General features: G+C 32.4%; 1 protein-coding gene across 3 annotated transcripts in view; it reads right to left on the bottom strand.

Moving 5' to 3' along the window:
• Nucleotides 1-2,894: 2,894 nt before the first annotated feature.
• Nucleotides 2,895-11,919, bottom strand: part of PGAP1 (GPI inositol-deacylase) — a 48,987-nt gene continuing 39,962 nt past the window's right edge. For all 3 annotated transcript variants that reach the window (XM_073978915.1, XM_073978916.1, XM_073978917.1), the window contains 10 exons: nt 6,675-6,825; nt 6,444-6,582; nt 6,253-6,382; nt 6,058-6,183; nt 4,801-4,994; nt 4,552-4,741; nt 4,327-4,477; nt 3,925-4,250; nt 3,762-3,866; nt 2,895-3,687 (listed from right to left, as the gene is read on the bottom strand). In XM_073978915.1, coding sequence (XP_073835016.1) covers nt 3,516-3,687; nt 3,762-3,866; nt 3,925-4,250; nt 4,327-4,477; nt 4,552-4,741; nt 4,801-4,994; nt 6,058-6,183; nt 6,253-6,382; nt 6,444-6,582; nt 6,675-6,825 — 1,684 coding nt within the window. In that variant the 3' untranslated portion in view covers nt 2,895-3,515. The remainder of the gene's footprint in view (nt 3,688-3,761; nt 3,867-3,924; nt 4,251-4,326; nt 4,478-4,551; nt 4,742-4,800; nt 4,995-6,057; nt 6,184-6,252; nt 6,383-6,443; nt 6,583-6,674; nt 6,826-11,919) is intronic.

The raw sequence follows: 11,919 nt of genomic DNA, 5'->3' as shown, positions 1-11,919 counted from the left end.
TTGATACATGCAGGACCCATGGTATTTTTAGTGCTCGACGGTACACCCACATCTCAAATGCTTCGAGTCGTTTGATATCTGCCGCTTTTAACGTCCACACTTCGACTGAATATAACAAGACTGGCCATATATACGCTTTTATTAAACGAGATTTTGTTGCAACATTTATATAATGGCTTATTAGAACTTTTTTATATTTATGAAATGCATCTCTTGCCATTTCTATGCGACATTTGATTTCTTTTGAGTAGTCCCATTGATCATTTAGCAAAACTCCCAGATATTTGAAACTTTGTACCCTCTCAATATGGAAATTTTGTATTTTTAAAATCAACTCGTTGTGAGCGTTGTTCTTACTTATTATCATAAATTTTGTTTTGAGGGTGTTTATTTTTAGACCATACAACTCACTACTTGATGTTAGTCTATCAACAAGGCCTGATATGCTGTCGGATATTAATGTAGTGTCATCAGCATATCTGATATTATTTATGTAATTGTTGTTTATCAATATACCTTCTTGGATGCCATCTACTGCTTCGTGAAAATTTTTTTGGGAGTAAATATTGAAGAGTAGTGGGGATAAAATGCATCCTTGTCGAACTCCTTTATAGATCGATACGCGTGTTTAAACTGTGCGAAAACAGATATTTAAAAACTCTCGTAAATCCAGAGATATAATAGATTTTTTCTAAAAATTGAGTGCGATGCTACATCCACGGTTCTTGATGGGTCGCATTGAGACGGCATAGACTGATGTATTTTTTAATGGTGATTATTGAAATCGGGTGCGCATAAAATGTAAATGAACTTCGCGGAAATTATGACCATTTTACAGAATTTTGCACCCTAATATGCCGCAGATGCTACATCGCGGCCGCCAAATAGAATTTGACAAACTGTACATCAAATAAGAGGGATTGATTCGCTGTGTTGGAAAATCGGATGCACATCATGTCATTTTCATAATTACGCGGTTCATATGCGTCTCAAATGTTATAATATTCAATATAACATTACTTTAACGTTATGCCACAATTGGAATTCCTTGTGATTTAATATAAGGTTCTAATAATATTATCCAATAGCAAAACTATAAGCGAAAAATTTGTTACAACGGAATATCATCATTATTGCGTGAAATTTTCACGAAAATGCCGAAGAACTCAAAAATTGTTTCTCCAACTTTTCCTAAAAACCATAAAAAAATAAAATTAGAATAATATGATTTTAATTTTTTCCTAATATTTTCTTCGTATTTTTGCAAATAAAATGAATACTATAGCTCCAACCTTCACAACTTAGGTTTCATTTTATTCCTCAAAATGTCTGGATGCTGTTATAATTTTTTATATATTTTTCGTAAGTATGAGCGCTATTGTTTCAAAAATATGTTTGTAAATACCTGAAATTATTTAACAAATTTGATTTTTCGCGAATCCATTGAGTCTTTGCTATTATTTTTTGCATCATCGCAAAGGTTACGAATTCAGTTAACGATAATAGGATATAACAGCTCACTATATTAAATCGCGATTTTTTTAGAATTTTTTCTAATTATCATAATTAAAACGGTCATATCTTTTGCGCGCAACGATCAAAGTTAGTAACGAAAACAGATTTGGAATGCAGATTTTTTCTTAATCTATGTACCAAAAATCATTGATGTAGTATCAAAATTTTTTTTTGATTTTTTTGAAATGGAAAAGACAATTTTAGATATTTTCCTGATATACTTTTGTATTTTATTTATACGATATTCACTCTTATTTTTATGGTTGTATTTTTCCTCATGCCATTCATATTTAGTATTTCTTTATAAACATCACTCATGTGTACGCAACCTCTTCATAAAGATCACTCAGGTGTACGCAACCTCTATTTGTTTTTTAGGGTACATAATGATGTACGCTACGTGGTTTTTTAATGTACACGCAACATTTATAACGTACGTACCCAACCATTTCGGTTGGGTACTTGGTTGTTACTTTACAATGGTGGTTGCGTACCAAACATGTACGCTACGATTTTCGTTGGGTACATGTACACAAACCCTAAAATTTTTTTTAAAGTTTGTGTACATGTACGGTACCTTATCGTAGTGTAACTTTTCATGCTAGGTACGCTACAAAACGTTATTGTATGGTACCTTAATGTAAGTTTTCGAACGCTGTTTGTTACATACCCCAAATCCGCCATTTCTAATTGTTTTTATTTATTTTTCTGGGTTTCTTCGCAAATGTCAGTTGGCATAACAGTACTAAATAAATATCAATTGTCAGCGCAACACAATGGTAATACTGCACAAATTTGGCAATTACTGCGGCAATTACACGACGATGTCATTTGACGTATAATACTGCATTCATATAGTCAGCTTCCCTTTGCGCGTGCCTTAATTTGTATCGAATGGGGGAATGCTCCAGACTTAAAGCAATCATATGATTGAATCTTCAACAATAACAAAACAATTATATTTTTGTTGTTAAAAATTAATAAATACTATTATTTTTTAAAATATATGTATATTTCGATTCGATTTTGTTTCACGATTAATTTCTAATATGTTTTGGGTTATAGTTAAAGGTAAGGCTGAATATAATCTGTCAGTTCTTTGGCAGTTAGGCGAATCGTATATTTGTCACTTTTTGGGATCTACAAAATCTAAAATAAGTGCTAAAAATTCGTTTGTTGCCACAAAATGCGCTCAAAACTTGTCTTGGCAACTAAGTCAAAACTGCTGTACTTCTGAAACAACATATATTTTATGTTTTCATTCAAAATTTTGAGTTTTAATTTATATCGATTTTTCCGGTAAAAAATTTTACAACATGTATTCGTTTAAGGCTAATACCTATTGCAGAATAAAAAAATATTTAAAACAAAATCACACATTGATAAATAATTCCTATTATTTATTTAAAATATTAAAAAAAAAAATAAAAACAACTAAAGCTTAAAAAATTAATATTAGGTGTGTACGATAACCCAATAATTTGTACAAATTCGTACAAATTTTTGCTGAATGCTGTTCGATAACAAAATTATCCAGCAAAAGAGAGCGAGTTTGGAGAGATTTTTGGAGAGTTTTGTGACTGAGAACTTGCAAATTTTTGCTGGGAAAATTTGTCCCGCAAAAATTTGCAAGTCTGATCAGCTGACTTTTAATCACATGTTCAATGTAAACAAATCGAAATGTTAACATTTTCGACCAAGAAAATTTCACGATTGCACATTTTTTTAGATTCTAAAGCGTTGTGGATAGGATTAAAGCATTAAATAAGTAAAGTGAAATTTTAAAATTTATGTTTTTGTTCCGTTTGGTTTAAAATATCAAAAGAAACAAAAACAAATTTCATACATTTTCGGAAACAGCTGATTTTCTTGCAAGTTTTTGCAAAATGCTGTTCGATAACTTTCTGCAATTTTTCTTGCTTGAGAGAGTAAAATTCACTGAGAGAGGTTGCTGGAACTGACTGAGTAATTATTGCTGGGAAAGTTATCGTACACACCTATTAATGACGGGTTGATGTAATTCTTTTCAAGTTATGGCAAACTTCCTGTAGAGCTACACATAAATATACTATGGCTATTAGGTAACTCAAGCGATATATGTGTTCCTGGCAGTACAAAACGCATCCGCAAACACATAAGTAAAGTACTACTGCCACATAATGATAGCCGGATCTGTAATGCAATAAATTATAACAACTGAGTCACTCAAAATACGTATGTATATAAAATTATTTATATGCGCTTACGATTTACGCGGAGCTCCTAATTGTAACAAAATGCTTAAACATGTCAGCGTTATGATGGTGGGTACAATAAATGGATCCGGAAGATGTTCGTGTGTATGACCATGACTAAAAAGAGAAGTAGATTTATATTTTTGATATGAAGGTCGAGACCTAAACTACTTACTAATGCGCTTTAATCCATGCTATACTGAGACCAAAAGAGAGTGCTGATTTTATGCCTAACAGCAACATCATTGTAATATGAAAAGCGAAATTTTCTAATCCTTCAAAATAGGACGTTGTATCTTCTTCGATCGTTTCAGTTGTGCTGTCATTTTGAATGCATCGTTGTTCAAGACTTTCATCAACTACAACATTTCCCGTCTGAGATGGAACAATGGTCATTTTATTACAGTGGTTTACACCAATTTTTTGTCGAATTCTTTTGAATATGCCCTTGGCTTTATCCCAAGCCCAATCCTCGAGATAATCTTTGTAAGCATTAGAAATCTTTTTTTTTCAGAAATAACAACTCAGTAATGATTAATGTTTATAAATTATATTTAATAAACTGATTAATACATACCACGAGAAAGTAGAATATTGTTGCCAGTGTTAGACCAATGCCACTACAGGTGCCCAATGAAATAGATATAAACAAGACACCAAAGGATAAGGGCAGAGTTGTAATAACTTTCATCAAAACTTCTGATGAGGCAGTAGATATTCGTGTTAGCCTATTTGAATACATAAAAGTAAATAAAATACATAATGATTGAACGAATTCATATCCCAACAAAAAAAAACTTACTTGAGTGCAATTTTATGAAGGATGTTACCATGAAATGTCAAGATCGTCCATATTATAAAGACTGAAATTATGGAGAGAACTATGGCTGTTCCATGAATAATTATTGATACATAGAAACTATAATTATTCGGATCAGTAGAGATTGGAAGAAATTTAAAATTTAACAGTAGTTTCTTCAAAAGACGGCAAGCTAAAAATAAAGATATGTTAGTTTCACTGATATTTTATTTTATTGTAGTAAATCATCACCAGTTACAATATAAAGCGATTTACTCTGAAAGAATCCAGCATAGGGCTTTACAAATAATGTCTTTTCTGAATTTTGAAACGATACTATTTGATTCCGGAGAACTAAAAAGAGTACAGCGGACAAATGAGCCGGAAGCCAGTGATAAAATTCCTGTACAATCTTAGACGATGTTCCCGCAATGGAAAATTGGTAACTGAAAATTAAAATTGATAACTAACACTGTGCAACAAAATGGACCTCAAAGTCTGGGGGGTGGAAAATTCATTTTCGGGATGAAAGCTCTTGGTGATTATATACAGAACCCAGAAGGACAGATCCGCCGTGAGTCGAACTTTTGAGATATGGCGTGATGAATATTTTGCTGGAGACCCTATAAGCCCTCAGATATTAGCGTTATATCTTTGTCCGCTGTTGTTTCAGCTTATTTTTGTGATCACATTTCTTCAGCCAAATCAAATGAGGATTATTTTCTTAGAGCATTTTGACCTTCTATCTCGCTTCCTTCAATGTCCTTTTCGTCCTTTATTTTAAGAGCCGCTATAAAAGTACCACAAGATGCCGTTTTTCAGCTTCGAAGCGTTCTGCAAAAATGTCGCTCAGAAAATTTTAGGTACGGCTCTCATTGACAACTAATCGATTTTGTCGCGTTTTCATAGTAATTTTTTACATTTACCACTGTTTGCTCAGAAAAAAACTGTATTTTGTGTTTTTGTATGTTCTGTAACGAATATACAAAAAACAAAATATATTTTTTTTCTGAACAAAATCAGGGTAAATGCACAAAAGGACCACGAAAACGCGACAAACTCGATTAATTGTTAATGAGAGCAGTACCTAAAATTTTCTGAGCGACATTTTTGCAGAACATTTCGAAGCTGAAAAACTTCATCTTGTGGTACTTTTATAGCGGCTCCTAAAATAAAGGACGAAAAGGACATTGAAGGAAGCGAGATAGAAGGTCGAAGTGCTCTACGAAAATAATCCTCATTCGATTTGACTGCAGACATGTCATCTCAGAAAAAGCTAAAGCAACAGTGAACAAAGATATAACGCTAATTCCTCATGGCTTACAGGGTCTCTAGCAAAAACTTCATCACGCCATAACGCGGAAGTTCGACTCACGGCGGATCTGTCCTTCTAAGTTCTGTATATACTCACCAAGAGCTTTCATCCCCAAAAGGAATTTTCCACCCCCCAAAATTTCGGTTCACAGTGTAATTAATAGTAAGGCACAAAACTAACTTTTAATGACAAACCTTATTTTATAACGGCAAATGGGACTCAAGAATAGTTCCAAAGAGACTGGATTTTGAGATGTGTTATAACCATTTGGTGTAGAAAATGGGACGTTTACATATATAGTTTTTTCTTTGGAATCGGGTCTAAAAGAAGAAACAAATGGTTGGCTTATGCCAGTGTTCAATGTAAAAAAATATATATGTATAACATACGTTAAATAAATATGTCTATCAAATCCTCGAGCCCATGGAATGCATATTTTTCCAGTTACTCCAAAGTCCTTATCACCACAACCTAAGGGCTCGATATCGAATTGTATTGTTGGAAATGGTTCGTCCAATCCTTTAATTATAGTTTTCGGGATTTATATACATACTAACACAAATTACAATAACCAACTTACCTTCTATGAGAATTTCACTATAAATACTTCCCATAATTGTTTCATTTATAAGCGTTTTGGGTTTAGGTATTGATAGCTTAGGAGCTTTTATTTTGTATATTCTATCTTCTCGTTTGTAAGCATCGATTTTCAATGATGTCTATTGGAATAGGAAAACAGAGAACAATAATAAATAAAATATAAATAAATGTATGTATTTGCAATAGTTCCAGGAAATTCTGATACACTTACAGGTTTGTTTGTGGGTTTCAGGCGGACAAGAATGTGTGTCCAATCTGGGTAGTAGTTTTGCATTCTTTGAAAGTTAATCAATACCATATAACGATATATTTCGTGAGATGGTATTCTTTGTACAAAATGTGATAGTGATATTCCCTTTTCACTAAAAAATATATATTACACAAAATATTCATATTAGTACATATGCTACAAAAACATATAAATTATGAATAAAAATTAATTAAAAAAAATTAAGTTTCAGTGTTTTATTTAGAAATGCACTTAAAACTAAAAAATAATTTGTCGCTTAGCCTCAATAAATATATTCTTTTTCATGATAGAATCTCTCAAATAAAACGCTTGCATTTAAATTATGAATGGTGGCAAAATTAAACGGCAAGCGTTTTATTTGAGAGATTCTATCATGAGAAAGAATATATTTATTGAGGCTAAGCGACAAATTATTTTTTAGTTTTAAGTGCATTTCTAAATAAAACACTGAAACTTAATTTTTTTTTAATTAATTTTTATTTTTAACTTTTTAGTAAATAAATTTTTTGACCATTGAGAACCCCAAATGCGGAATTATAGTCCATTTGAGCAGAAAATGTAGATTAAAATGCTTGAAATTGGGTGGTACCGTTATATGGAGGCTATATTAAACCTTGACCTACGTCCACAATTTTTAGTGGGGAAGTTCCTGGCCTATTGAGAACTCCAAATGTCAAGTTACAGCAAATTCGGGCTAAACATGAAGACAAAATCCTCAAAATACCAGAAGTCGGGTGGACCCATATTGGTTTTGATTTCATATTCATGTATTGTCATCTAAATCTGAAAAGTGTGCAAAGTTTTAGCTCGATTGGTCAACTGCAACCGTGTTAAAAATCAGTTACCAGATTTGAAAAGGGGGTCAAGTTAGACACCGTAAAACACTGTAAGAATGGACCAATATTAGTTTTGATTTCATATTCATGTATTGTCATCCAAATCTAAAAAGTGTGCAAATTTTAAGTTCGATTTGTCAACTGCAACTATGTGAAAAATGAGTTGCCAGATTTGAAAAGCAATTTAGATAAAGCACTGTAAAACAGTGTAGAAACGGACCAATATTGGTTTTGATTACATATTCATGTATTGTCATTCACATCTGAAAAGTGTGCAAAGTTTAAGTTCGATTGGTAAACTGCATCAGTGTTAAAAATGAGTTACCAGATTTGAACTAAGCAAGTTAAATAAAACACCGTAAAAAGTGAACATCTTTGTGAAGATATATATTGCTTATATATATTTTATTAATGTCCTGTAGCTATATTTATACATACAGTGCCGGTAAAAACATGTCTGTTAGATAACTTCGCAAGTAAAAAGTACTTCCAAAAACTCGCTCTCTTGTACTGAACAAGTTTGTTATCGAACAGCATTTTACATTTGTACAAATTTTTGAGTTATTGTACAGACCTAATAATAGCACCGCCATGCATAATTTCAATAATATTGTTAAATTTTTCATATTATTAAAATTGTTTTATTGATAGTCGTTCAAACGTCGTGGTGAGGGTATCCTCTTTGAGGAATATAACATATCCTGTATATTAGCACCTGATGTAATTTTATAAGATATATAGTACTGTTAACTCGAAAAAATATTGAAATTTGTCGAAGAAACCACGGCACCTTTAAAATAAGACATATTTAATTAAGGATGGTTAATGAAAGCAAATTTTACACGAAATATTGGCATATCTTATTTTAATCTGATGAGGGAGAACCTTGGCATCTTTTGTATTGGTTCAAACGAAGTCGTGAAAAATCCGATCTTTTCATTAGCATTTGAACCCATGCAAAGGAAGTCGTGAAAGATCCAATCTTTTCATTAGCATTTAAACCCATGCAAAGGAAGTCGTGAAAGATCCGATCTTTTCATTAGCATTTGAACCCGCGCAATGGAAGTCGTGAAAGATCCGATCTTTTCATCAGCATTTGAACCCATTCCATCGATGCAATAAAGATGGTGTTTGTGTTTTTTATTTATACTCCTTTATATTTTCCTTTATTTATCTAAATATGTTTAAGGCTATATAAGGTTTATTATTTACAATAGGCTTAGGGGTCGATTATGGATAGCATCCCAACTCCAGTTGCGTAGCCGATAGCAAATTTAATGATAAAAAATCCAATTTCTTCATTGAAATTCTTACTTTTTACAATTAAATTAGTAGCTAACAGTTCAAAACACTGATATTGAATGAATTTTTTAAACATTTCTGTCGTTTCACTTATTTTAATTGTATGATTTTCTTTTCTGGCAACGCAACTACAGTTGAGTTGATATTAATAATCGACCCCTTAATGTTGTCGGAGACTCGAAATCACGACCAAAGTTGTTAAAACTCTCGTCGTAATGTTGTCTTATATTTCCTGTATATCATACAAGTACGACTTCTAAACAATTGGTTTTGTTCCTAGCTCGAAACGTCGTTTAGACACTACAATAAAAAGGAAGTCCCAATCATCAAGCTAAATGAATAAATCAATCAAATCTCGATTCTGCGAATTTAAACAAAAAGTCCGAAATAATATAACTTAAAAATAAATTAATAACGCATAAATGATATTAGGTGTGTACGATAACCCAATAATTTGTACAAATTCGTACAAATTATTGCTGAATGCTGTTCGATAACAAAATTATCCAGCAAAAGAGAGCGAGTTTGGAGAGTTTTGTGACTGAGAACTTGCAAATTTTTGCTGGGAAAATTTGTCCCGCAAAAATTTGCAAGTCTGATCAGCTGATTTGAAAACATTTGTTTTGTTTTTTTTTTTTTATTCTTGTTTGGCGAAAACAAAATTAAACATTGAAATATCAAAAAATTAAACATCAAAAGCTGAAAAATATAAAAAAATCATGGAAAACAAGAACATCAAATTGATGCAAAAACTTTTCTTCTTCTTTTTCAAAACAGTTGATTCCTTGCAAGTTTGTACAAATTGTTGTTCGATAACTTTCTGCAATTTTTCTTGCTTGAGAGAGTAAAATTCACTGAGAGAGGTTGCTGGAATTGACTGAGTAATTTTTGCTGGGAAAGTTATCGTACACACCTACATATTTTCCTTTCGTTACATTTGATTCTCTCGAGATCCCTAAAAAGCAAGTCGATTTGTAGATCCCTACGTAGCGATATCAGTTCTGTAGTGGGATTCTGTAACTCATTTTTGCTGTTATCGATAATAGTCGGTAAAATTAAAATGCTTATAATTTCGATAATTAACGAAATTTTTCGGTAAGTTAACGATGAATAAAAAGTAGTCGCTAGCCTCTACCGACACAAACAGTGATGCCAATTTTCTTTATGTTTTTAGTCATAATTTTGCGATTTAATTTTACCGATTTTTGTCGGTAACAGCAAAAAATCAGTTACAGAATCCCACTACTGAAATGAAAGAGTATATGTACATTTTTATTTTTTATACAATTTAAAGTAATTCACGAACAAGAAATTCGTAAGGGAGTGCATTTGGAGTCCATGTAGAAATCTGAACTGGTGTTGGGAAGATAATAGAAAAAACATTTTGTAAGACGAAACAGAATCAAAATGCGGAGAGCAGAGGAAGTAAACTCTGTTGCCGTACAGCGACGGTGATAAATTGCAATTTTTTATAATTTTTGCTGATAAATTAGTTGTAATTATTTCATGTATGTATGTATGTATTCGTTTGAACTAATAAAAAGTTTTGTTTGTCATGAAAATCAAAAAGGGTTATCCATTTCGTGGTTTCAAAAGTATGGGGGTGGAATTCGACATTTGTCAAACAAAGTTGTTAAACAATTTTTTTTATTTTCCGTTGAAAGTCTGACATTTACGAAAATGGATCGCTTAACTATCAAAAAACGCATAAAAATTATCAAAACCTACTACAAAAAAAATGGTGATTTTTTGTTTGATTGATTTTTCGTGATTTTTGAACAAAATTTTCTGCTTTTAAGGCGCATTTCTCGCTCGGTGAGTATGTTAATAAACAAAAATGTCGTATTTTGGTTTCTGAGAATCCTCAGGTAATTGAAGAGAGGCCATTACACCCAGAAAAAGTCACTGTTTGGTGCGGTCTTTGGTCCGAAAGTGTGATTGGACCTTCCTTCTTCGAAAACGACTGTCACGGTCAATTCGGAGCGGAATGGCCATACGATAACCGACTTTTTTGCCTGCTATTGAAGAATACGACTTGGAGAATATGTGGTTTCAACAAGACGGTGCCACATGCCACACAACTCGAGCGTATTTGGCTTTATTGCAGGAGACATTTTCTGGCCGCGTTATTTCTCGTCGTTGCGATATCAACTGGCCACCAAGATCATGTGGTTTGACACCATTATACTTTTTTAGGGGAGCTACGCGAAAGACCGTATTTATGCAGATAAACTTTCAACTCTTGAGCACTTAAAAACCAACATTCGTCAAGTTATGGCTGAGATACCGCCCAATATTTGTAAAAAAGTGGTCGAAAACGACCTCAAAAATTCCATGCTTGCAACAGTTCGCGTAAAGGTCATTTAAATGATGTAGTGTTTCACATAAAATGTCAACGTTCAAACTTTATAATAAAAAAGAAATATCATGAAATATCATAGTTTATATGTGTTTTATTTACGTTTACTTTTGAAACCACATAATGGATAACCCTTTATTTAAATACAGCATTTTTCATTTTCCAAACAATATACATACATAAGAAAATTTCATGCCAAAGCATTGGTGAAAATGAAATGTCAAAACATTGGTGAAAATAACATGTCAAAGCATTGGTGAAAATTACATGTCAATGCATTGGTGAAAATGGCATGTCAAAGCATTGGTGAAAATGAAATGTCAATGCATTGGTTAACATGTCAAAGCACTGATGAAAATTACATGTCAATGCATTGGTTAAAATTACATGTCAAAGCATCGGTGAAAATGACATGTTAACGCATTGGTTAAAATGACATGCTTAGGATCCAAAAAAGAACGTCATCTTTTGGGGGTCACGCTCATATACAATTCATGAGTGAAAATGACAAAAAGATGACATGCCAGATCACTTACATCCATGATTCAACTCATGATTTGTCATCGAACATTTTGCTGTGATGTTTTGAATGAAAATTTTTAAGAAACGATTTGTAGAACATATTTGTGACTGTATAGTCCATGAAAGCTTACAGTCTGATCTTTACCGCACGATACAACAAAAATAATGTTATTTGTAAAACGTTAAC

The sequence above is a fragment of the Musca autumnalis genome, unplaced genomic scaffold (assembly GCF_047663935.1).
Source record: "Musca autumnalis isolate F117 unplaced genomic scaffold, ASM4766393v1 scaffold_3, whole genome shotgun sequence".
In the NCBI taxonomy this organism is placed as follows: domain Eukaryota; kingdom Metazoa; phylum Arthropoda; class Insecta; order Diptera; family Muscidae; genus Musca; species Musca autumnalis.
Note: the sequence above shows the minus strand (reverse complement) of the source record. Positions and strands in the feature narration are given on the sequence as shown.